Here is a 25,407-nt window from a genome sequence, read left to right as displayed (position 1 = left end):
TATGGGGGGGGGGGGGGGGGGGGGGGGGGGAAGGATTTTTCAGTTCCTTTTTTTTTTCCCCCAGTAAGCATCATTGGAAGAAGACCTAAGCAGAGCAACTATAAGTTAAATATACACTTGAGCTTAGCTGCATTACATAACTCTGTAGGAGAAGCAGGCTGAAAAGATTTTTTTGTTTGTTTCGTTTAAATCTTTGTATTTTATTTCTCTTCCTTTTCATCTCTTAACTCCTGTTAATTTTTCCTCCTAAATTACATCATCCTCTGAAGAACGCTGGGTTTCGCAGGCAGGCGGCTAGTCACCTGCAACAACCGAGGGGTCCCGCAGAAGCTTCCAGGCTGCTGTCCGTGTCAGACGCCAGTGTTTGATCCGTGGACATGGATGAGATGTCATTGACAGATGAGGATGGAGGAAGGCTTTCACTGCTGTTCACTGCTGCACCTGTGCTACGAAAATGAACACCAACGTGATTAAACCTGAAACCCCAGAACTTCTCACAGTTTAAAAAGCAAAGGATACTTACCCTGTGGCAACAGGCATGTAAGTACACAGACCATTTTAAACAATGGCAAACATTAGCAGAAAATGGGCCATACAAACTTTAGACATTGGATAATATTAAATATTTTACCAGGAAATTCTCTCCCTCAACAGTCTGTTTTGAAGAGGTATAGCTCATGTGTCTATCACTCCATTTCTTTCTAGCCTTCTTAGAGTTACAAAACACCCAACAATCAGATGCCTGCTAGGATCACACAGGCACCAACAAGATGATTAAAAAAACCAACCCAATCCTCCATACTGTGTCATAAAATCCCAGTTTTCTTGTAGGTAGTTTGGTAGAATGGGTGGCATCAAATCGCCTAGTGGCAATACAGAGAAGATGGCTGTGGGGGAGGCAAGGCTGGTTTCTTCCTCTTAGTTAAGGACTAGGTGACTAAGCCCAGGATTTCAGTTGTGACAGTATTTTTGTGCATCCAACTTTACCTGTCCTCTGTAAAGTGACAATACTACCAGGTATTATCCAAAAAATCACTTTGACTTTGTGAAACGAAGAATGTACCTTCATGAGATTATCATTAACGTGACTGAACATTTATCACATCCCTGAATACTATCAGAAATTATCTGCCCTATAAATGTAGATAATGGTGTGATAAATACAGAGCCATGTGAAGAATGTATTTATTGTGCACCTATGACTGCTCTACCATCAGTCTGCCCATTAACCTCAGCTCATACTTAAGTTCTCAGAGTAGCAAACAACAGTTTGATTGGTATTTTTTTCCACTGAACTTTCAGGCAATGTTTTGTTGTCCTCTTTCCACCAAAATTAACTCTGTCTGCAGTTTGAGAGGGATACATTAATTTTCATTAAATATTCATGACAATAAAATATGTGATTTTGCATGATATTGCACAGCTGGAAATAGCTAGTCACCGTGACATAGATCTTTGTTCTGCAGATAGATGCTGTTTCATTCTCATGGCCAAAAAGTTTTCTTGGCTGACTTTTACAGATTTTCATTTCCTTGAAATGGACAGAAGTTAACATCTATTGCCTTGAAAAGCAAGAGAACACACCTAATAAAACACACCTACTAAAATTACAAAACTCATATATTCTTCATACAGAAATTAATAGCCATCTATACAGCCTAGGCAAAATATATGATGCTATGGGCAAAAGGAGATTTCTGTCACTTTCCAGTTTGCAATGAAAACCTTACTTTGAGAAAACAAGCCACCATACCATACCTCCAACCACTCTTCTATTTTCCTCAACTTTTTCTTCCCTTTATACACATCCACTATAAATATGTGCAATACAGAGACAGATATGCTCATGTTCAGAGCTCCAAATGGGAACTGCTTTCTGCTGTTGTAGTAGTACAAAGCTATTCTGGCATCAGAAGAACCCTTAAATTAGTTTACTCTCCTGATACATTTGGAAAATAAAATAGTTAATTTTGTAAATTCTGCAAAAAGACAGAACAATCTCAGTGACGTCTCACTGGTGACTGCAGACAGCAATCATCCATCTTTTCTGACAGAAGATTTGTTTTTCTAAGAGTTATTTACACGTACCTCATTCATATTGATCAGTAATCACGCAGTACAGTGCTGTTACTTCATGTTTACATGTTATTAAACCATATGGCATTTTATGAAAATACTAATCAGTCAAGACAAATGCATTTAGATATAGTCAAAATATGACTGAATTTAATGATATTAATGACTAAACAATATATTACCTTTCTAAATGTTTACAGTGCTGGACAGAAGCCTGCCATTAAGTCACGGATACTGTCCCAGGAATCAAATGGAAAGAATTCCAATAGGTTCAATCAACTTTTGTTCAAACTGTTGCTGTGCAGCTTTCTTTGATGAATGTGCGATCAACTTAGCCAGGCAAAATAACTGAAGAAATAGCTGCAGAAATTGTATAGGTGAAGATTTTGGTACACTCTGTGTGATTCGGCACCACTGAATTCAATAAACCCTGCTATGTTCATTTCAGCAAGTATCAACTCAGCCCATAAGTTTCTGGAAAGTGCATTTTTATGGTTATTCCTAGCTTTCAGCACAATTCCACGTGACACGACACACAGACCTGATTGATAGTTACTTTTGCAGTCCCAAAGCACCCAGACTCACAAAATACCCACAAAACCAAATGAAACCACACCAAACCTAAATGACAGAAGCACAAAGCAGCACTTATGCAGCAACACTCAGAAACCCAACCAAAAGCTGTCCTAGTCAATAAGTAATGCTTCATTTGCTATGCTCAGCACCTGCCTGGTGCTACAACAGCTTGTGCCTGAAGGGATGGGTGCCAGGTGAAACAGTGCAGAAATGACAGAGGTGCAGTCAAAAGAGAAAAAGAGCCCTATTTATGAATTTGCTGTTTGGGAGTAAGCTTCTCACTGGCTGTAGGGTCGAGGAAAAGAGCAAAAGGTTAGAGCAGGTGAGAAACAGCTCCTAGGATCTGTTCCTGGCTCTGCCATTGACTTGACAGCTACTCTTTTAAGCCACACATCAGTTTCCCTGCCCTTCCTCAGAGGGCTCCTGTGAAGCCCTATTTAATTAGCACCTATAGAAGCGCCTTTAAGACTTCAGCTGCAAAGTGGTACAGATGTGGGGGGGAAAACTGAAAGGAGAACTGCAGCTTTTGCTGTTTCCAAAAAAAGCCTTATGTCTGTCTTGGGGATTTGCTCAGCTTCTCATAAATCGTGTAATTAGTAACTCTTGATATTCAATGTCGCAATGCTTGGCAAGTCCATCAGCTGCTTATTTTAGGCTCTGCACATGACGGAAGAGGGCTACTAAAGGTGTCCAGTAGTTCTTGGGTGATAGCAACAAAATTGACCAAATCAGACAGCAACTAAAAGGCAGGAAGGGAAGAGTAAAAGGGTAATTTTCAGCAAGAAAGGGAACTGCTAAGAATAAGCTGCACTAAGATCAGCGTTATTTACTATATTCAGTATCCAGATATGAGAAGACAGTTGAAAATGTTAGGTATGAAACTATAGCTAGGTAGTGAAGACTAAGGGAGAGTGTGAGAGGAGGTTAGATAGTATGCAGTGTCAGAGCAGAGGAAATCTGAAAATAGCAGCAAGATTATTTACTTTGGACAGAACTTAAGTTTAATTCTAAATAATCTACAGCCTTGTATTAAATTTTTTATTTAATGGAAATACCTGCTGTTTGATAATACCAGTCAGAAATGCTTTTTTTAATGCATTAACCAAATAGAAAACAGTATTGGTAAATTCCTCCCATATCTTTGCATAAAACAGTTTATATCCTTTGCTTCTCTGCATCAGAAATGAGAGAGCAGAAGAGTCCTGAGACTGCTAGTGAAAAGTTCTACTGCACTTCTTGGTAAAGCGAGTAATTTAAAATAAATAATACATCTTCTGTGGAACCCAGAAGGAGACCTCAACAGAAGATGCACATATGCATGTGTGATAGCCACATATATATATATGTGTATTTTGGAGAGGATATAGGTGTATAAAAGGTATATATCTTCATGTTATAAGGGTGTGAATTAGTCAACAATCCTGAAGGTTGATTAAATTTAGTGGCTATTTCTCACATGTATTGTTGTGACTGAGTTCCACTGAGAAAACATTTAATTCTAATGACTATTCTCCCAGCCAAGTAATGATATGGCATAGACCCTTTGAATAGTGAGCATGTCAGTAACAGGTACAGCATCTGAATTTATAAATAAAACAGAACCGTTTAGCAATTCTGTGACATAGAAAGAATAGAAAAGCAAAAACTACCATTAAATTCAATGTTTATGTGTGCATGTGGACATGCATATGTTGTTTGCACATGTTGCTTACATATTTATGTAACATATATACACACCTACACGCAAATCTTTCCACTCAATGCAGCACTTCTAGTGCCTTAAGCAGATAGGTTTGGACACTGTGATCTATGAAAGATAGAAGTCAACTAGATGTAGTGTAGAGAAAAGCATTAAATTTGAAAGATTGAAAGATGCAAGTAGTGAAGTTCAAAGGAAGGAAGACTGATTAGGGATGCAATAATAGAATTTATGTGAGCTAAAAGCTGCCAGAAAGAAAAATGGAGGAAACTGTTCACGTTCTCTGGAGATAGGACAAGAAATAACAGAGTTAAACTGCAGCAAAAAAAAGATTTAGGCAAGACAATACAAGAAGCTTTTTGAAAATAAACAAGGTAGCCTACAGAGTTTTTTTGGAACAGGCAGCAGAAGTATGTGTTGCAGTTTTAGACACAGTTGATTTTGTTCGTTGGACATGAGCACGAGGGGCACTTGAGGTTCCCCCCAAGCCCCATATTTCAAGCTTGTATGTTGTATTAACTAATTCTTCACAGGACAAGAGGAAGCACTAAGTGACTGACACCCTGATACACAGGCACTCTAAATAGCCTGCACTATCAATGGGCAACTATTATCCTTGGTGCTGTCAACTTCAGCTGTCTCCTCAAAAGCTCTGATCAAGTAATCACAGAAACTCACCTCCAGCTTGCTTGCTATGATTATTGATAGAGCGCCAAATCTTAGCCTTCTGAATTCTTGCCAAGAGCACCGACCAACAAGCAATATGTGTGTAGAGTCTCCCTCATTTCCCTTATGCTCAGAACTGGTGACTCGTTTCACCTCATTCTTTCAGTATTTCATTTTGTTGAAAAAAATTAAGTCAGGCACACAAAGTGATGAAAAACAGGAAATCTAGTGTTTCATAAAACAGCCTCATCTCAGAGCAATTTTTAAATAGTTGCTATACTTGTTGGTGCCTAACAATCCAAAAACAGTCAAAGGGGAACAGTAAAAGAAAGACAGGTAAGAAATGGCAATTTTTTATGTTCAGAAATGTTTTACATAAACAATAAAAACCTTCCACATAGGGAAAACAGAAAATGGAATACATAAAAAAGTCCCTGGGTAGTTAATTCCTGAAACCAGCAACTACAATGTTTCTTGATCATAAATCAGACTGCAACCATCATTCTGTAGGGAAGAGAGATTTAAGAATGAGGATTTATCAGATACTTGTCAGAGCCCTAGATTTCTTTTCAGTGATGGTACAGTAGTTTGGTAAATTAAATCTGCAAGTCCTATACTTTGTTTGCTACTCAGCAAGAACACAATGGATTGTTTTAAATATCTTACTTCATCGATGTCAAAATCCAGGTGCAGTGCTAGTGCTCTAATATTATCATCTAGCACTCTGTTAACTTCCTCCATTGTTGCCATGTTTCCCCTTGTCCTGTCAGTTACTAATGATGCATTCTTGTTCTAACATTAAGTTAGCTCAGCAGCAAGTGAAAAATGAGAATGAAAAAAAAATATCTCTCTGAAAATATGCAGGGAAACTGAATTAAATGATTTTCCTTTGAGGAAAAGCTCTGCAGAAGGTAGTTTTACCCATAAACGCTACTGGAACACTGTGCTCAAAATCTGGGCACTTCAAGTCTGCCAGTGAAAGTGTACCTTCACAAATATGTATTTCTGTGTACTGGCAGTCACAGTCTGCATTTCTGTGAAAAGACTGCTGATGTGAATTTTCCTCAGATAAAATTTAGTTGTGATTTTTTTGACAGGACTTTAAGAATCTGTATTTGAAGACAACTTTCCCTTCTCATCGAAGTGTCAACCAAGCTTGTCAGCAAGCTGTTCTAATGTTATCAGACTCTGAAAGGATAAACTACCAGAGTAGGTACCAGATGCTTACATGGGGGGGTGCAGTGTCACGTGTCCAACAGATGGATACGTGCTAACATTACCAATTTTGCTTATATCAACTAGCAGAGTATTAGTTCATTTATCCATCCATAAGCAGTATAATAATAATAATAGTGTGAGATAAGCCTCCCCACCCACAGGAATATAATCTGTAACCACAGATCTTTCCATAGAAAATACCAGGATAACTATATCTCAAATAGCAAGCAGACCAATTTTTAAGTATTAACATGAAAGTGGAGCGCAATTAATCAAGATCAACCCATTAGAAGCACTGGATTTCATAAAAACTTCTTAATTGGTCTACATAACTGCAAGTGTAGCCCAAGTGCTTCAGCTATCTCCATTCTCTTTTTGTCAGTACAGAAAACACATCAAAGTTATTCAATGGGGCTGAGTACCTGAAGGAGAAGGCTGTCCTTTTACTACGCCATTTTTAGTCTTTTCTTCAGAATTCATTACTTCTTTGTAGATGAGTTCTGGAAGAGAGAATTGCAACAGTTACAAACAGGAACAAGTGCCTGTGGTCAGGAACAGTGTCATAGCCCTCCCATGAGCTCCCTAGGTCTGCCCTACCTTGTCTTCATGAGTCTGACAGCTCTACTCACCTAAGACCTCTCTCTTCCATTCCCCTCCTCTCCTATAATCTCTTTTTGGAGCTGAATTGATAAAATAGGGTTAAACTAGAACACAGGAATTGGTTAATGCTGCACTATCTAGAAATGAAGTAGCACAGTAATGCAGTGCTTTTTACTGTGGGTAAAATTCTGATGCATCATCCTGCTGAACAGTATTCTGTTCTCCAGATTATATTCTTAGATTTCAATGAAGCACTGGAATATACACCTCCTGTGTTAACATTAACCTGTGTAGATAATGATAGTCCTCAGGACATTTCTTATATTTTTGCTACCGAAGCACCAGTTCATAGGGCTAGTGTCAATTCTTCACGTCAAAGGAATTCTTTTAGTTTTACACAGACACACTTGGCGGTGGGACGTGGCCATTTTGCCACTGAAATACCCTTCCCATATAATTCTAAACTGCAATTACCTTTCCATTCCTCAATTGTATGTTCCCTTTCATCCAGCTGTTTATCATATATCTGAGGAGGAGGCTGCAGGAGAGAAACAAAGCTATTTAGTTGATTGTCTGTTATATTGTAAATAATTAGGAGTAATTATTTAAGTAAAGATAAATTCCCTTCTCCCTCTTTGTTATCCATCGTGTACATGCAAAAACACATGAAACACATTTCAATATTAAAGGGATTAACACTTCTGGAATTCAACTCCTTATGTAGAAGAAATCGATATACTTCTCCCTTTTCCACTTTTAAACAAGAGGCATAGTTGCCGTTGAAATAGAACCCAGGTCAACAATGCCATTGTGCTTATACTGAGCCCAGAAACTCCAGACACAGATTATTTGTACTGGCAGAGAAAGTACTATCAGATTAGCAGACAAATACCAATCCTGATTAATTAGTAGTAATATTACTCCATTGATTTTTAAGTTGCCCTTTAGACATCACACTCGTTGCTATACAAACTTCTCAGAGTAACTCTAATTTTGAAGTAAATCTCTCTGCCAGAATTTCTGATCCATGTTCCAAATTCCCAAGCTTTCCAGTATACATATTTTTAAGTAACTCTGCTTTGACCAGAAAGGTTTCTTTCTTTTTTTTTTTTAAACTGTATTTTTTAGTTGATGAGAATGTCACAGAAGTAGCAGATCCTGGAATTTACTGAGACAAAGGCAACTAGAGTTTCCGACAGTCTGAATACCTGCTTTCATTGGGCAACTAAGCCACATGTTCATTGTCTCTCCTGATGTTAGCTGCCAAATACAGCAGCCAAGCAAGGCAGAGAACTCTCTCCTCCTTCCTTCTACCAAGAAGCTTCAGCATGCAAGGTGAGAGTATCTAATGAAGATGGAAACAAGATCTACAATACTTTTCTCGCTCATAAGTATTTCCTCTAACTTTCATCATGGGCACTCGGCCGTTGCATCCCTTTCAAAACATCCTACTATTAAATGCACATTTACCAAGCTCTTTTCTGATTCACTAAGAAGTTGAGAATTTGCTCTCAGGACTCTAACGTCATCAGTCCATTAAGCTATTTGCATGCTACAGATACAACTGACGAAGTAATAGCTCAGTGACATAATATGGACCAGGAAAATTATATGATAGCTGAACTGGATAAGTCCACTGAAAACAAGAGAAATTCCTGCAGAGTGACATTTGTATTGGGGCTAAAGACAAGGGAATTAGGTGAAGTCCTGGATTGCCAAGTCTCATACCTGAGAAGGTGACAAGAGGGAACCTGAAACATGTGCCATGAGTTAAAGTGAGTGCCAGGCCTCAGCAGGGGTACCTGAGGTTTCACGACATCGGCAAGGTAAGATAAAACCACATAAGAAGTCTGAGTCCAAAACCAATGCAGCTGTTCTCTTATTCAGCATAACAACCCTTCTCGGTCCCTTCCAGTCAGTCCTGAAGCTTAAGATAGATTCAACCAAAATCGATGCAATCTCTATGGGGACTCCATGTTTCTGCTGACTGTGATATCAGGGAGCTGAACGCTACAAAAGAGCACAGGTGAGCCTCACCATCGATCAGTGGGATGTGGTAAGTAAGTTCTACTCCTCCAGCTGAGCCTGCTGGGCTACTGCTCAGCCACTCAGCCTGTCCCGCAGCATGCATTTCCTACCAGGGGAAAGCAGAGAAAGCTGGCGAAGACAAGGAAACCCTGGGGGGCTAGGAATTTACAGGAGACTTACAGTAGGGGACACATTTGGCTGAGCTGTAGTCTGAATCACAGCGACAGACCCACTGCTTCTCTGTCAGGTGGAAGGAAAGCAGGTAAACCAAGTTGGACAAGAATATCCTGCAAGTACCTTTCTTTCTAAAAGCTTCAGGGAGGGGCTTACAAAAAGCACAGTCTGTGGGTAAAATTACTCCTACTAGGTGTAAACGCTCTTTTTACACCTTCCATAGAAAAACAGGGGTATTTCTCCCCCAGCCAGAAATAAGTGGATAGATTCCTTCACTACTTCAATTCCCAAACATAAATTACAGAATCAAAAGGAACAAGTGATCAGATGCACATTCCTGTCCTCAGTTCAGACAACCACAAAATCTTGGCTTATATCTCTTCTAATTTATTTCAGCTACGTCTTAAGCAGGCATAATTGGCTAGTAGGCAACAAGAAAAGCAGCAGTAATTATTTCCTAGATTAACACATTCTGGAAATGAAGACATTTTCCAGGGAGAGAGCCCAGAATAATCTAATTTGTTACCAAACTCCTATTTTGCTATGAAGACAATCAAGAGAGAGCAACCAAACTCTATACTTCACACGCTGCAGGGTGCCAGAAACTGCACCTGCACAGCATTCTACTGCTGTACCAGTGTTTATACTGCAGACCTTTATTTGTGAGCTAGCAGAACCCACAGCTATAAAACATGGCCCTCGGCAGGAACGCAAGAGCCAAGGGTAACAAATATTCAGCGTGATAATGACATAAATAAATCCCTCACTCTTCACACAGGCAGGATCTATAACCTCTACAGCCTGTGCAGAGCATAGGTGAATGGAGCTCCGCTGAGAGGCCAGGCCAGCACTCTCACGCTGGGAGAAGTGAAGCTTTCCCATCTAAATTCCCTCATATAAGGAAATGAGCCCTTATGACATATTTTGATTCATTCAAGACACAGAGCTGAGCTGAGAATACCACAACAGTTTCAGGAATGAATTTGTTTTCCCATGATCCTCATTAATCTTAATGAGAACCACAAAGCTTAATACATTGTTATCAACCTAGATAATCCCCTCCAGGCTGACCACCCATTTTCTGCTAACTTGTTTGTTTTGGTTTTTTTTTTTAACCAGTTTCTAAAATTGGAGGGAGGAAGAGAGGTTTTTAACACAAGTATTGTCACAGCAATGGAGCAGACAGAGCAGCTGCCATACCTGGGTCCTCCTGGGCACCTGATTTCAGTCTTGGTGCAAAGGTTGGCCTAAAAATGATTTTGCTGCCTAACTCAAATGCCTTAGAAAATGACTGAGTTCATCATTATTAATTTTCTGTGTGGATGCAGCTGCAGCATTATAGACATTCTTATAAATCCTTCATACAGCACATCCCAACTGAGAGTTATATGGTTTAGTTTGGACAGGTTTCAGAAAAAGTATAGTTAAACTAGCATTAAATGAAAGCAGAGCGTGGATCAAGCCTATGGGTGGCAGCATCTAGCTTCAGTTTGAGGTAGCCATTTTCTCCCCAACTCAGATTGATTTGTAAGCAATTGCACTGGCAGCAATAACAAAGAATCTATTTTTGGATGTGGAAGAGAAGGAATGAATTATATTTTTCTTGTAGATGTTAAAATAATACCTTGTTTCAGTGGTTCTTGGCTTTTACATTTTACAAATAGATTTTAAAAATATTTTTGCATTAAATTTAACATTCATTAAATATAATAAAAATTACCAAAAAACCCCAGAAAATATCCACACAGACCTTTTTCTAAAAAAACCAAAAAACAAAAAACAAAACACAAAACCGACAAAAGACAGTTTTTTTCATGTGGTCGGATAAACATCAGGAGACTACTGGATTTGTTAAATACCTTTCTAATATCCAGAGAGGAAAAGCTTTTCACTAGGGAAAAAAGCAAAACATATGTTCAGGCTGATGTATTCTCACTTTCCCAAAGCAACATGGATTGGTTTGTATGCCACTGCTAGAAAGCAAAGGGAATGAGCTCACACTTTAATAAATCCTGCCATCTCTGTCCCTGCCTCTGCAGAGCTAGTGCCAGCACAGTGAAGATCTTGGGATGAGCTGTTTTTAGAAAGCTTGGCAGGAGCAAGGCTTGATTCTGCATCTGTTCTCAGAATCGCAGGGTCTGGAGCAGTAGTTGTGGAGTGGTGTACAACGCAACGATAGAATTAGCAATATACAAATAACAGAGGCAATGGAGACTGTAAAAATTAATGGTGTGAGGTTGAACAATTTGTTAAATGGCTTAGATCCTCATAACAGGTAAAATAAAAATTCCTTTGTGTTTTGCTACAACCTAGATTGTGTTACTGATACCATTTATATACTTATTTTTGCAGTGCAAGCCAAAGTACACCAGTGTGCTGTCACCAGACGCCTGAAGTCTCTTTAGCTAGAGAGGGAAGTGTCAAGGGCCTTGGATTTCACCATGTATTGCCCAGGGACTCCACAGTGGGCTGAGCATGATCTCAACTATGGATATGGAAGAAGAGATGCCTCTGTACCCATTCGTTCCTTGGACTCTTTGCAGAGCCTTTTGGAAAAGTCCATGCATAGTATACATCAAAGAAACTGTGGTCTGAGCTGTTTCTGAACAGCTGGACTGTAAGGATACCATGCAGCAGGAGTCAAGATCACTTGGGTACACACAGGTGACTGAACAGCTTGCAGATATGTACAACAGCAAGCTGGAAAAACCTTTAGTTTGGTTTGGAAAAGAAAAAGAAGAAATGCTTCTTTCTTCTCTAACCACTACATCTCACTGACATTAACAAAGATTGCTGCAGAAGCTGTGTTCAGCTTCCATAATTAATCAGCTATAAATGGATAGATGTCGCTGACTAGAGGAAATATCCATGCTTGTGTACAAAGCAGAGCTGCAAACTTCTTTTGTGAGACAACAGATGTGCACCATCGACCTCTAAGCAGAAAACCAAACCCTGTAACTGATTGCTAAAAAAACCCTGTGGCAGATCACCGAAGACTTTAGATACAACATCTATACACATAGGGCTGAGCAAGAGAAAAGAATACCAGAAAAGATGCACAAACCATGGACCTGATTTTGCCATGAAGTGTCACATGTAGTGAAGGTGACACCTTCTTTGAAGTGTTGTTTGCCAAGGTCACAGAGCTCTCCAGAAGCGCTTCTCTATCATCATGGATGCTTAGCACTCACAAGTAAAATAAGAGATGGGTGATTTTTTTTTTTTCCTTATGACAAACTATGAAACTTGAAATTAATTTGAATAGATTGTATTTAACAGCTGGTCATAGATAGTTTATACAGGGCTAAGATAATACAGCAGCAGTTTCTATCCTGGACAGGACCTCGGACTGAGAACCACAAACCAAGCTCTCTTCATAAGCATTGTAGGAAACAGCATCACATTAATAAAAGGTAACACACACGTTGGCGTGCACAGAAAAATGAATAATAATTCACAACTCAGCCCCTCATGGATGGTGCTAGATGCAGAGATACCCCAGTGAAATATAAATCCTATGAAAATAAAACCAATAATGAAAGCAATGAGAGTTACAGTGAATAAAACCCCACAAAATCTATCACTGTTGTAAAATTCTGTCAACATAGAGAAATGCTTAAAAGGAATATTTTTAACATCTGATCTTTCTGTTTTCTAAGAAATCTCTCTTCTAATGGATGGCATATGTCAGATAACAAGCAATAACTACAGGTACAGTAAAATCTAAGACGAATTTTGAAACCAGTTAACAGAAGACATCAGATAATAATCTATGGCAAATTTTGCTACTAGATTTGTTCCCATGGAATGGAATAATACTGTTCCCAAGTAGGAACCAATATGAGATCACAGGGATATTCAAAAGGTTCCAAAATGAAGTAATTTATAGGTGAAGAAAAAATGTACAAGATTAAGTCCTAAACAATTGCCCCTAAACAGCAAGAATTCTTCTAAGATAGCATCTTCCAGAAATGTGCAAGCAAATATTTTTGGCCAAAAAATGATTGGTTAATTTTTTATGAAATAACATAATAATTGAAAAATTAAGGGGACGAACAGAAAGCAGCCACAGTCTTGCATAAGAATGTGACTTTGATACCGATAAGTATGTATCTCTCCCATTCAAAATTATTTCTAATGCCAACAATATGGAAGGAATTAGACTGGAGACCAGGCAGCTCAAGCCAACACAGTCCTAAAGAACAACCAGCACAAGTGTTCTGAAATTTAATTTCAGAGCCACCCAGGTGGCAATGCTAAAGCTATTCTAAATCACATGTCTAGGAATTCATTCTGTTCACAAACAATTTAGACATTTTGGGATAAAACCAGTGACATGCATACAGGCAGCATCGCATAAACATTAGGGGAGACATGAAAAATTAAATATCAGATTTGGGACTTATTCACAGACCATCTCAATGAAGGATAAGAAGGTATAGCAACTTCAAAGAAAGGCAGCTGTGTAAATGAAAAAGTCTCAAGCACAGCATTTTCAGACAAGAAAACAGAGAAGCTAATACATCATCAGGGAGATATTATCTACAATAAACAGCATAGTCTACATGTGGAGGCAAGAGATGTTGGAAATGTCTTCTTTCCTAAAAATAGAACAAGAGCACTTTGAGGGAGAAAAGGTATCGTGTGTCTCATTTATTCATGATAATAGTCCAAATGCTGTTATGTAGGTAAAGTAAATATCATAACACGAGAGTAATAAACATAATATTTTTTTTTAAAGTGGAACTGAGACAGTTTCTGCATATAACATACAGGAAGAAGGAAGCTTTAATTGAAATATAAAACAAGGAAGTAAGGTCTATAGGTTCCTATTCTGATTTTACAATAGATTTCCTGTGTAATATTAGTAAATAATACTTTTCCCCTTTGAACTCTGGTTTCCCTACATATAAATTAGGTGTGAAGATTGATAACAGATTTCAACAGTTCCTAAAATCTTGGGAATTCCACGCAATCATAAACACACATTATCTGTATGTTTTCATATTTTTTAAAAACACGTATTTTAGTTATAATTGGTTGAATACAGAAATTATCTTAACTGTGAGTAACACTATTCAAGTTAATTTCAGAGCAATGACGTATGCTCTGGAGAACCTAACACTGTGACTTTATTATCAAAGATACTGCGGCAAGCTGAGTGGGCTCAAAAGAAGTTAGCTAACTAGGTTAGTATGTTAGACATAAGAATTTCCTCTAAATCCAAAATCTAGCTTACCCACTCACTCCACAGGTAAGCTTAAACACTGTGCAAGGCCTGTTTCTAAATGTAAATGTGATGACTGTTTCAGAGCTATTGAGGGCTTTGAATGTGGTTTGTTTTTATGCAGAAGTCTGTAGGAGAGTCACAGTGCTGTTTGTGTAACCTCCTGCTGTTAGCGAATAGCAAGTACCAAATCTAATAACATATCATCTTCCTCTCTGTATCAGGGAATCACAACATGGCATTTAAGGCCAACCAGAAGAGTTTAATGCTGTTACACATCAGGGGGGAGAGGGTATTGCATTCCTACCACTTCCCATTTGTGTTACAGTCTTTGCCCATTAGAATGAGACATAATAGTTTTATTGCCCCCATACAGCCTGTGCAAGACCATAAACTTTTAATAGACTTATAAAAAGAGCCTGTAACTGTCTCACTAGTCTGCTTTTTAACTGGACAGGGCTACTTTATCTGTTGCCCTCACACTCATAATGCTGTAAATCTGGGCAGACGTAGAGGGTCGTTACCTCCAGGTTAAACTTTGACACCAAATTCTCTGCTTATTCCCTGAACTGTCTTCAGTGCTCTTCATGGCCTACTCCAGCACACACTGACACTTCATGATATTGCAACAGCTCACTTCAAAATTCCTGTCACATTAAATGCTTTCAGTTACCTGTCCTCCTAGGCCTCTGAATCAAATGAATACTGTACAACAGATGCCTAGTTGCTTTTGATGAAGCCATTTACTGGGGAGAAGGAGTAATCTAACTAGACAGCTAAGTTAACTAAATCCCCCCCAATGCTATACTGGTTGAAAATGCCATCTTGTTTAATACCTTGGTATCCTAATTTCCGTGTTATCCCTAGTGTACAGGGTTAATTAATAGTGGAAGGAATCCTGCCTCATGTTACACACTATGGGAGAAGGACTCAACCCCCCCACCCCACTAACAAACCTTTAGTAACATGATGAAAGACCTCACTCTATAGAAAAGTGCTTATCAAGTGCTACAAAAGAGAGTGTGCAGTGAATGTGGGCAGATGCAATACAGTGCAGGCTTCTAAGTCCCAGTAGGGCAATCAGGAAAAATAGCAGGAAGTTAAGCACAATTCAAGTGACCAAAAGCATCTCCATCACTCATTTTCCTTTTGCTCTCTTGTCAGGTTCCCTGGCCTGCACATTTGCAGGGCAGTCTGTGAAAAAGCAGGGTTGCTTCATAGAGCCTCGTCATGCTGCAAATCCTGAAGGAGAATTCATTAAGCTGCCAGCTGGTCCTCTGCAAACTTTCCCTAAGGAAGTGGCAGAATATTCATCTTTGCTAGTCCATCCTTTCTCCCACTCCTCCCTCCACTCCATCCTTCCCTGCCCACTTTGCAGTCAATAGCTAAGGCTCCTATTGTACCCTCTGGCACCTAGCCCATGAAAAAGATGCAAATCTCTGAAGCTGTGAGCTAGTGGGATGAAGTGCTCATCTAGGAAGAGACAAGGCCTGCTTGGGGAAGGCAAAACAAAAACTGCGGTTAGTACGTGTTGTCTGTGATATAGAAAGACAGAATGTAAAATCTGGCTTACAGCTTTTCTTCTCCCTTTGCCAGGAATCAACAGAGCTATTGCTTGAAATCTAATAGACAGGTACATCCCCAAATACAATGTACTTCCTTGTGTAAAGGAAGAGAGGAGAAGATGAACACCACGGTACCTTGTAATCTTCTGTAAAGTGCTCCTGATCCCTCTGCCTGACAGAGGAGTTCTGATCTACCCGGAGTGATGTAATTCAGCTCAGGTCAGAACCCAGACAACAGAGAATTGAAATGTTGAGCTTTTATTGAGTCAAAGACGACCAGGCTTTTCTTAAATTTCTGTCTCTAAAGCTTTGTTCTCAGACAGGAAAAAGAAATTTATGCACCTTGGAAGAGACCAGTTGCAGAAGCCACATTCTGACACAAGAGAAGACTCGCTGAATGCAATTGTAAAAAAAAAAAATTCATAGGCTCCAAAACAGTATGTTTGTAAAATGCAGGAGCAAGCAATTGCAAACTAGTAAGGCTCATGACTACCTCAAGGAAAATCCACAAAAAGAGGGTAAAAAAAAAAAGGACCAAATCTGATGCTGACTAACTGCAGCATTTCTAGTGAAATACAAAACACAAATGCCCACCTAAAACCTGTTTTAACAAAAGATCATCTTGGGCTAAAGATGCCAGGGGACAAATGCTTCAAAAATGGCCAAAATAGTAAAAATAGCACTTCTGAATTTCAACATGAAATAAGCAAAGACAATAGAAACCGAGTAAAACTGAATACTCAGAGAGCACAAATGCAAAATCCATTAACTGGTTTATCAGCTAACTGAAGCAGCAAAGCATTAGAATAGCCCAGTCTCCTGATAATCAAAATATGATACAACACCTTTAAGAGACAGAGAAGAGTTGAACAAATGTTGCAAAGGACATTAGTTTGAATAAGAATGGCTACTGTGCTCCACATTGGCTCAATCTCTTTCCATTGCTTTACTATTATGTAAGTTTGCAAGACTGTCATGGAAAGAGAAAATATCACCACCTCTTCCTTGGGTTGAAATCTTCCAGACAGGGAATACAATTTCATGCAACTTATTACACACTGAGAACAGAAACTTTATAGTAGCAGACTCGCCTTAGGCTCATACACATTTGCATAAACCTTTTTGTCAACCTATTCCAATCATGAACACAGATCCTAAATCTGTACATGAATAATCATAAGGAAAAATGGGGCTAAATGGTTTGAAAAAAATATTTAGACTGTGGTCTTTCATTTGCTTTTGTCCTTCATTTATAAAAGCTGGCTCCCAAACACAGCTAAGATAGGTAGCCACAAAAAGTTGAGACCACACTGGGACAAACTCTTAACTGCATTCAGTGAAACAGTTAATGATCAATATACATTTCTCTACCTTTCCCATGAGGCATTTTTATAAGCTTCACAAACTATGGCATAGTTTGTGGACAAAAAGGACCTAGACTAGTAGCGTGAGGATTTCAACACAGTTCAACAGTGCTTTGATCTAGAATTGTCTTCGGGTTTACATCTAGAAACAGGCTCAGCAGCAGAACTGAGGTCCAGTGGCAGATGTAAATTCCATTTCCACCTGCCAGAATTCAGTGGGCTAGATCCAGAGATCCATTAGAAAAGTCACTGATGAAATGTGCTGGTGCAGTTGTTTCATAGCACACATTAATAACATAGCTTACCAAGACAGGGAAAAACGGTTTGTTCCATTCAAATTGGAATGGGAAACTTAAGATGTACACAACCTGGAAGAATCAGAACACGATCTGTTCTTCGTACTGATGTCCCTGAGGGTTTTTTTTTTTTTTGCAAAAACTAACATTAATGAGCCAGAAAACCATTTTTAGGTTTTCACATGTCATTCACATACTACTTCTCCGTGCAAATGTACCCTATTATAACTTCTGCAGTTTAGATCAGTATAGACAAATTCACAGAGTCAGATTATTAAATGAATCAGCAAAAGTAACTACCTCTCAAAGAGCTCATTTGTTAGATGTTTTTAGATGAGTACCGACTCCCACCCCTGCTACAAAGTTGGCGAGATCTAACAAAAATACGTAAGATGACAGTCATTTCCCCATTGCCCATGACATGCTTAATTTACTGAATTTGATCCAACTCTTCTGCAACTGTAACAAGGTAGATATTTCAGTGAAGTATTTATTTGAGAGTGATGCAAAGACTCTTGTGATAGTAATTCAATTCTTTATCCAATACCCTTAATAATACAAAATTGCAACAAGAAGTAACATGGAAGTAGAACAAGGGAATTAGCATGATGCAGAGCCTGGGGCTTACAGTATAATGTAAACTACTGCACAAAACTGTAATTATTTAAGACATTGGATGTCAGCACAGTGTTACAAGATACTCCAAAAGGTATTCTGGATGTTACACTAGGTTCCCCTGGTCCATGTCTGAGGTCACAGACAGATGGACACAGCCTGTTGTGCACACCAACACATCTTTTTCCAAGAGGAAACAAGTTACTTCATGCTTGAAGCACTAAATCACTTGTCTTACCAACAAACAAGTTTATCACATACAAGTACCTTGCTATCTTGTAAAGAACTAATAGCTGATCAGACATCAAACGTTCAGCCAGAAGTGGCAAGTTGTAACACGTATGCGCAAGTAAAATTTTCTCTCCAGTGTAGCAACAACTACTCCTCACAGAGGCACTGCCAGTTAATAGCAGTCCCAGAACCTCAGGACACTCTTTTGAGAAAGAACAGAAAGCCACCAGTCTCCCATGAATCTGTCTGAGAAACTTATTCCATCATCAAGACAATGCTGATGAAAAACATGGACTTCAACAGCTGAATCAAGAGGCAAAGAAAATCCAACTGAGTTAAGTTTTCTCCAGAAAATAATTAGTAAATGATTCACACCTAGCCACTGAAAGTGTGTCAGCATGAACAGATGGAAATTTAGAATTTAATAAACCTAATTGCGAAAAGAAAGTCCTCCAGTTTAGCTTTTCCTCTGAAAATGAGATTGGAAAAATAATGAGTGTGAAGTGAAGCCAGGCTCTTTCTAGAATTCCTAGCACTTGGACAAAATACAACGAATATTTATTAATCCCATGTTCTTCTATTTAGGTTACACTACACTACCTGAACCTTCCCGGTTTTTAACCTGCTGTGATCCCAAGAGAAGAAGGGTCTCTGTACCATAAAGCGATTGGTGACAAAGCTATTCAATAACACTTCACTGTCAAAGTACTCATGACAAATGTACTAGTATGATTCTTTAGTATGTTATTGACAAGATATAGCATGTTTTGGAAGAGAAAACTTTGAAGCTAAGAGACACAGAGAAAGCAGCTGGGGACGCTGATGTTCAGCTCATGTTAACTACACAGTAACTGTGCGAAGAACCAGGTGGGTGAAGAGAATAGAGGGTTATCTAAAAAGATGCAATTCAGACAAAGATGCAAACTACAAATAACTGGGACAACATCAAGCATTTGAAGTTGAACATTTAAAGGTGCTGTTTCTTCCTCACAGGACGTCCTCTGTTCTTTGGGGTGCTATGGGAGCAAGGACAGTTTGGTTTTCCACTGCTTTACACCTTCTGTAGTCATTTACTGAGCAATGAAATGCAGCCAACAGTGAAAAGGCAAGGAATGTGATTTGATAGCGTGTGGCACCATGTTTGTACAGTTATCTATGGTGATAGGAGGGGCACGTGAAAGACTAATGCCTCTGCAGGCTTTTGAGAGCTAGTGGGCTCACTAGATTTCAGCCAATTCACCTGGCAGGCAAAACGAATAATTATTATTACTGTTTTACAGTCACAATCCAGAGAAAGGATGTGGTTTGTTCTCGATCACATGAGGACTCTATGGTACAATCAGAAATTAAACCATTGTCTCTTCAGCCATAGATGTACCCCTGATCTCTGTCTGTGTAAGAGGACAGTAATACAAGGTTCAATATCAGCTGTATTTCTAGGTATGTGTGGCAAGTTTTTCTTTCTAAAAGGGCAACCCCATTATGACAAAAATTCAACCTCCGCTTCAATCTGAAATACAACTAAGAGCATACATTTGGAAATTGGGCCAATCGTTACATCGAAATATCCACTGTACCAAATTCCCTTCCTGTTCTGGATCAGAAGTGGCTCTCCATGGTTAAATTCACAGGCAAAGCACATCTAAAGAGGGACTCAAATCTGAGTTCTGACATCAGAGTAGTTCCGTAAAACGGAGTTAAGAAATGCATGGAAATACAACAAAAGTATCTGACAATGTAATGAGATCTTCAAGAGGGATGTGAAACTAAAATGTACATGCCAGGGGGTAAAATATTGCAGGGTATCAAATGTTTATGCTTCAGACTGATATTTCTTGAAGAAAACTAAACAGGACACAAAAACTAAAGGCTCTCTAGATAGCAGAACCATCCCCTATAAAGCACTCCTAAGTAACATACTCTGCAAAAATCCTATGCGTGTGAAATTTGATGGGGTTTTGTGCATTTACTTTTACGTGTTTACTTTTGAAGTTTACTGCACTTTCAAGAACACACACTGAATTGGAGCATATCGCTAAACAGCAGTGGTTTAATTTTGCAAGGTTCAGGGTCTTAGTTTCCTATTGTGGTTAAGATTTCTAAACCTGTTGAAATACTGAGCTCTGTTTTCATACGTCATACATAGTGTTACAGAGAACATCTCTGAATTTATACCTATACCTATTATACCATGTCACTTACATGCCTACAGATTGTACTTACTCCTGTTAACACCAGCCTCATCAAGGTATATGGAGAGGTGTCTAGAGCATGACAGGATTATAAGAAAAATTCCATTTCTGTTTGCACACAGTGTACATGATACTGAACATTGAACTGTGGCCCAGGAAAACACATGAGCCCCTGCTTCATTTTAAGCAATAGTTTATGTCCTGCTAAGATTTTTCTGAATCCCGACTTCAGGATTCTGAATTGTTTTGTTTAATTCTCCTCCTCTCCACATATATCCTTGAACACAAACACAGGAAGTGATGTTTGCTGTTTTCCACAATGAAAGGTTTAGAGAGAAAGATAGTATCTTTTGCCAGACTGACTTATATAGCTAGAAAAAACAGGTGAGCTACTGGGTTCAAAATCCTTTCTTCATGTGGTCTAGAAGAAAGCAGAAAATGGCTTTTTCTGCCTGAAGAACTTCTCAGTTGAAGACTTCTGCTGCTGAAGAAGAACTATGCTTGAAGTGTTTTTGCTTCTCCCATCTATTGTCAGTTAATCTAACAAAGAGATATATCCTGTCCCTACAGATTTCATTTCACATAAATCCAAAGACCACCACAGTCACAACAACATTGTTTCTTTATAGCATGCTCATTATCAAGCTGTTGTAAAGCAGCAGGAATCTATGAATCATATCTGCATTTAGCAGTCTGAAGTAAGGAGTCATGCCTCACTTACCGCCTCCACTTCTGCTGGGTCATACCAGACATTAATGTATGGATGCTGTAAGGCTTCATCTACAGATATTCGCTTGGCCGGGTCAATGACTAGCATCTTTGATAAAAGGTCCCTGGCTTGGCTGGCTAGAACAATGAAATCAGATAAACATAGTATTAGTACAAAACAATCACTGCCTCCAGAGGAGGGTTAATTGGGTTAGGAAAGTAACAATGACACAACTCTTTTAGAGATTGTTTGTATGTACTTCTGCCCCTTGCCTTGTTTTAGCAAGAGTTCTTCAGTAATCATTTTAGGTCGGATTCATGAGGAAGGTGCCAACATCAGGACTGCATACAATAAGTCCCCTAACAAGCTTCAATGAGATTTTACATGTTGTATGCAGATTCCATGTAGAGGGCTGAATGATATACCCAAGAAAAATGTGCTTGAGGTATCTGTATTATTGCCAGGATCAGAAAACAAAAGCTCACATAATGAAGTCTAAAATCATGGCATTACTAAATTAAAGCCTGAAACTTACAGGTACTCTTACAGTGGCTCAGAAGAACATCCAAACTTTTCTATATGTTTTAAAGTTTTTCACCTAGCCTGCTGGGAGGCATTAAATATTTTAGTGAGGCATAGGTACCAGGCTTATCTTAGGGCATCCCATTAGAAGCAATAATGTCTGTAGCCTGGGATCAACACATAATGGTATGGAAGTGTCTTGGAACTGCTTAAGTCTTGTTTGTCCCACATAACAAAGTTTAAATCAGTGGGACACATCATCCTCCACTACAAAAATGCACAGCCTTATATATACATTGAGTTTTATGTTGCAACATTGATTTATTTTACCTGATAATATAGCCCATTGTGCCTATCAGGCCACAAACTCATCCTTCTATTACCCATATTGTTTTTACTGTTTAGAGTTTGTAACAAATACAATACCATCTAAACCCTTGTAAAAAAATTATAACAACATATATTTCTAGTATTACTATCAATGTAGTGTTATAAGCTCTTCCATGCTCAAAATTATTTCCTCTGTAAATGAAAAAGAAAATGAAAGGAAAAAGAATGTGAAGAGACCTAAGTGCAAAAATATTATTAGGTATCTCATCAGACATGGGTGAGTAAAAGTAATATCTAATTAAACCATTAACATTACATTATGGTGAAATATTTAGGCAGGGCATGAGATGATACAATGATGCACAAGCAGAATTTTTTTAATGCTCTCTTTCTTGTTCTGTGACTATATCTTAAACACTGGCATTCAGTATTCTCAAATGCATGTGCTTCCTGTATCCAAAAGATAACAGCACTGCTTGACAGTCATTTCTATTCATTAGCTCCAAATCCAAGAAAAATCCATTATTCAATTTTATTGTAGTAGGAGTATAAAATTCCTTGTATCCAAAAGCATCTGCTCAGACCTTTCACTTTGCTCCCAGAGCCAAGACAGCAGCCTTGCCAAGAAACAGTTGTTAATTGGAAGAGTATTCTGGGTAATGTAATGACATGCAAATTGCAAGCAATTGAAAACCATTACATGCCACCGTAGTAAGCGGCTCCAGGTACTGAAGTGGTGCGGAACTGATACACAGTACAAGTTTGCAGGGTTTCCAGAGCTGTGACAAGAAATCCTTTCTATACTAAACACACATTAATCACTCTTTCCAAGTAAAACAAGACTTCAACATATGATTAAAATCATTGCAACTTATATTTTACAGGGGTATATCTAGTCACACTGTAATTAAGTCAGTGCTCTACTTCACAAATCCAAACTGACCCACAGCATTTTTCAAAAGAAGAAATGCACCCATAGCAGATATTAAACCTCAGCTACATCAAGACCATTTTGGCTGACATTGCTAATATCTTTCTATTGTCTAGTAAAGGTAGAGCTATGAGGCAGGCATCTGGCTGAACTGATATTTTTCACTTAAAACAAAACACAGTGCAAGCGCTGAGATCTTCCGATGGAGATTCTGCTGTTCGTTTGTGTTACCAGTTTAAGAATGAGAGCAAAGGAACACCTCGGTTCCTCGTGATACAGAAATATCACACAGAACACCATGGGGATATGCTCAACACATCAGTGATAACGTATGTTCCCTTGGCTGCCCAAGCACCAGGGTCTCCAAAAATCATTGCCAAAAGGTACCTCTCAGCTGAACAAAACCCATGCAGTCATTCATGTCTGCAACTAACTGCATTAAAAGGGAGTGCAACTAGAGAGAAGAAAAACTGAAAAAAACCTTCACTGCATTGTAGCTGTTGACATGTGAACCTTGGCCCTTTGTCAGACATACCTTTGAGTTTGTTGTGTTCCGAGTCAGCTGGGAAGAGAGAGTCTGGAAAAAGTTTGGGGAAAGTGAGGCCAGCATACTTGGGTCTGTTCTCAACGTAGTTCCGTACCGTCGGCTGCAGCTTCTTCATGAATTCTGGACAGGGTGTTCCCAGCTGCTCAATAACTTTATTCCACTGATCAATATCTGAACATCAGTAGTTAAGGAAAACAAAACGCAAACCCCAGTGTAGTCTCCTGACATTTCTGTTTGAGTGTTCTCTGGGAATCCTCAGAGGTGTTTAACTCCCTTCGTAACATCTTTATGAAGATACATAACACTCTCTTTTTTCATCATTATGCCTCCAGGTCCTACAGCCTGCAAAGGGCAAAACTCTCTCTCACACTATACTTAACTTGAGGGCATTGTGCAATCCTAAAACCAGCACCACCACGGGAAAACACACAGCTTCCCCTCTTTGGGTCAACGCTTGTTACCATTTTTATTTTTAACTTGCAATCCAATGACTTGCTCTCCTTTTTTCTACGTGCAGGTAATTGCCTCTATGTCACCTTGGGTACATGGCGCTCTATTCAGTCTGCAGAGAGTGAGACCCAGCTGGCTCAAACGAGTTCTGCATGGGACAGAAGTCACCTTCAACTCCTCTGCTTCGCGCTTGTATGTTTACTCTCTCCAATAACTTTATTGGTGCTAATCTTGCTAAAACCACCCAACCAGCAACCCCTCAAAAGCAATTTGTTTGATTTTATAAGAACGCACAGGGAGTCATTTTCTATAGACAAATGATGCCTCAGGTATAGACAGATGTTTCTTTTTAACTGCAAATGTGATGGCTACATTGCTAAACTGTTACTGACTAGTAAGAAACAGGCTCTCATGCTGAGATTCTACACAATTCTCAAGAAATTGTATTACAGGCAATTTGTACTGAGCTTTTTTTTTGCTTTGGTGTTGATTTTTTTTTTAGTTTTCTTGAGATAACAATTAGGCATCTGATAGGTGTTATGTAGCTCTTCAAGCCATGTTCAGAACAAGTCTTACTGTGCCAAAAAAAAAAAATTATTAAGCAAATGTCTATAAAATCATGACCATCTCTACATCATACTGTCTAATTCACAGTGCTAAGAATCTGATGACAACATAAAAAAGAAAAAGGAAGAGTACATGCAGCCATGGGTACACTGATACTATGAAATGCAATGAAGGGAGTTTCGTTAATATCATACTGGAAATAAAAAGCTTTTAAAAGACAAACATTCAAAGCATTTCAGCACAGAGTTTTGTTTTTTTTAAATTATTCTTCTAAGTTATTATTGTCATGAGTGTCATAAGTGTGGAGGAGTTTCCCAAATACTAAAGACAGTTCCTCACAATCTAGGAGAGAAATCAGGTCAACAAAATGAAGATAACAAGAAAAAAAAAATAAAGTGAGGCAAAAACCAGCTCTTTGGTGCAGTAGCAATTTCAGATTTTCAAAAAAGTGTTTTAGTTTAGGGAAATGGAAACTTAGTATTTTCACACACCTTGAAAATTCAAGGCACTTAATTTGGGTTCACCTGAACTGTCTTATTTGAACAAAAATCAAATAATTAATTTAAAAATTGCAGCTTTACTAATAAAAAGTTTTTAAAGGAATGAAAACAATTTAAGTATATGCTTTAAGAATGCTGAAACAGTGTTTTGAAGGGTTTTAATTTCAGCTGAAAAAGGTTGCTAGAAATAGCAGTGGTCTGTAAAGATTTTTCTGAATAATTTCATGTTTTAAACTAAATGAAAGATTTATGTAGAACAACCCCTCCCACACACACACTCCATAGGTTGTATGTATCCTGTGTTGTCCATGAAAAATATCTTTT

General features: G+C 38.6%; 1 protein-coding gene across 3 annotated transcripts in view; it reads right to left on the bottom strand.

Moving 5' to 3' along the window:
- Positions 1 to 290: 290 nt before the first annotated feature.
- Positions 291 to 25,407, bottom strand: part of MAPK10 (mitogen-activated protein kinase 10) — an 87,523-nt gene continuing 62,406 nt past the window's right edge. For all 3 annotated transcript variants that reach the window (XM_050895336.1, XM_050895337.1, XM_050895338.1), the window contains exons 8-12: positions 23,555 to 23,737; positions 21,249 to 21,373; positions 7,310 to 7,373; positions 6,658 to 6,735; positions 291 to 441 (exon numbers count right to left, since the gene is read on the bottom strand). In XM_050895336.1, coding sequence (XP_050751293.1) covers positions 299 to 441; positions 6,658 to 6,735; positions 7,310 to 7,373; positions 21,249 to 21,373; positions 23,555 to 23,737 — 593 coding nt within the window. In that variant the 3' untranslated portion in view covers positions 291 to 298. The remainder of the gene's footprint in view (positions 442 to 6,657; positions 6,736 to 7,309; positions 7,374 to 21,248; positions 21,374 to 23,554; positions 23,738 to 25,407) is intronic.

This window comes from Gymnogyps californianus, chromosome 4 (genome assembly GCF_018139145.2).
Source record: "Gymnogyps californianus isolate 813 chromosome 4, ASM1813914v2, whole genome shotgun sequence".
Classification (NCBI taxonomy): Eukaryota; Metazoa; Chordata; class Aves; order Accipitriformes; family Cathartidae; genus Gymnogyps; species Gymnogyps californianus.
The sequence above is the reverse complement of the archived record's forward strand: the minus strand, read 5'-3'. Positions and strand labels throughout refer to the sequence as shown.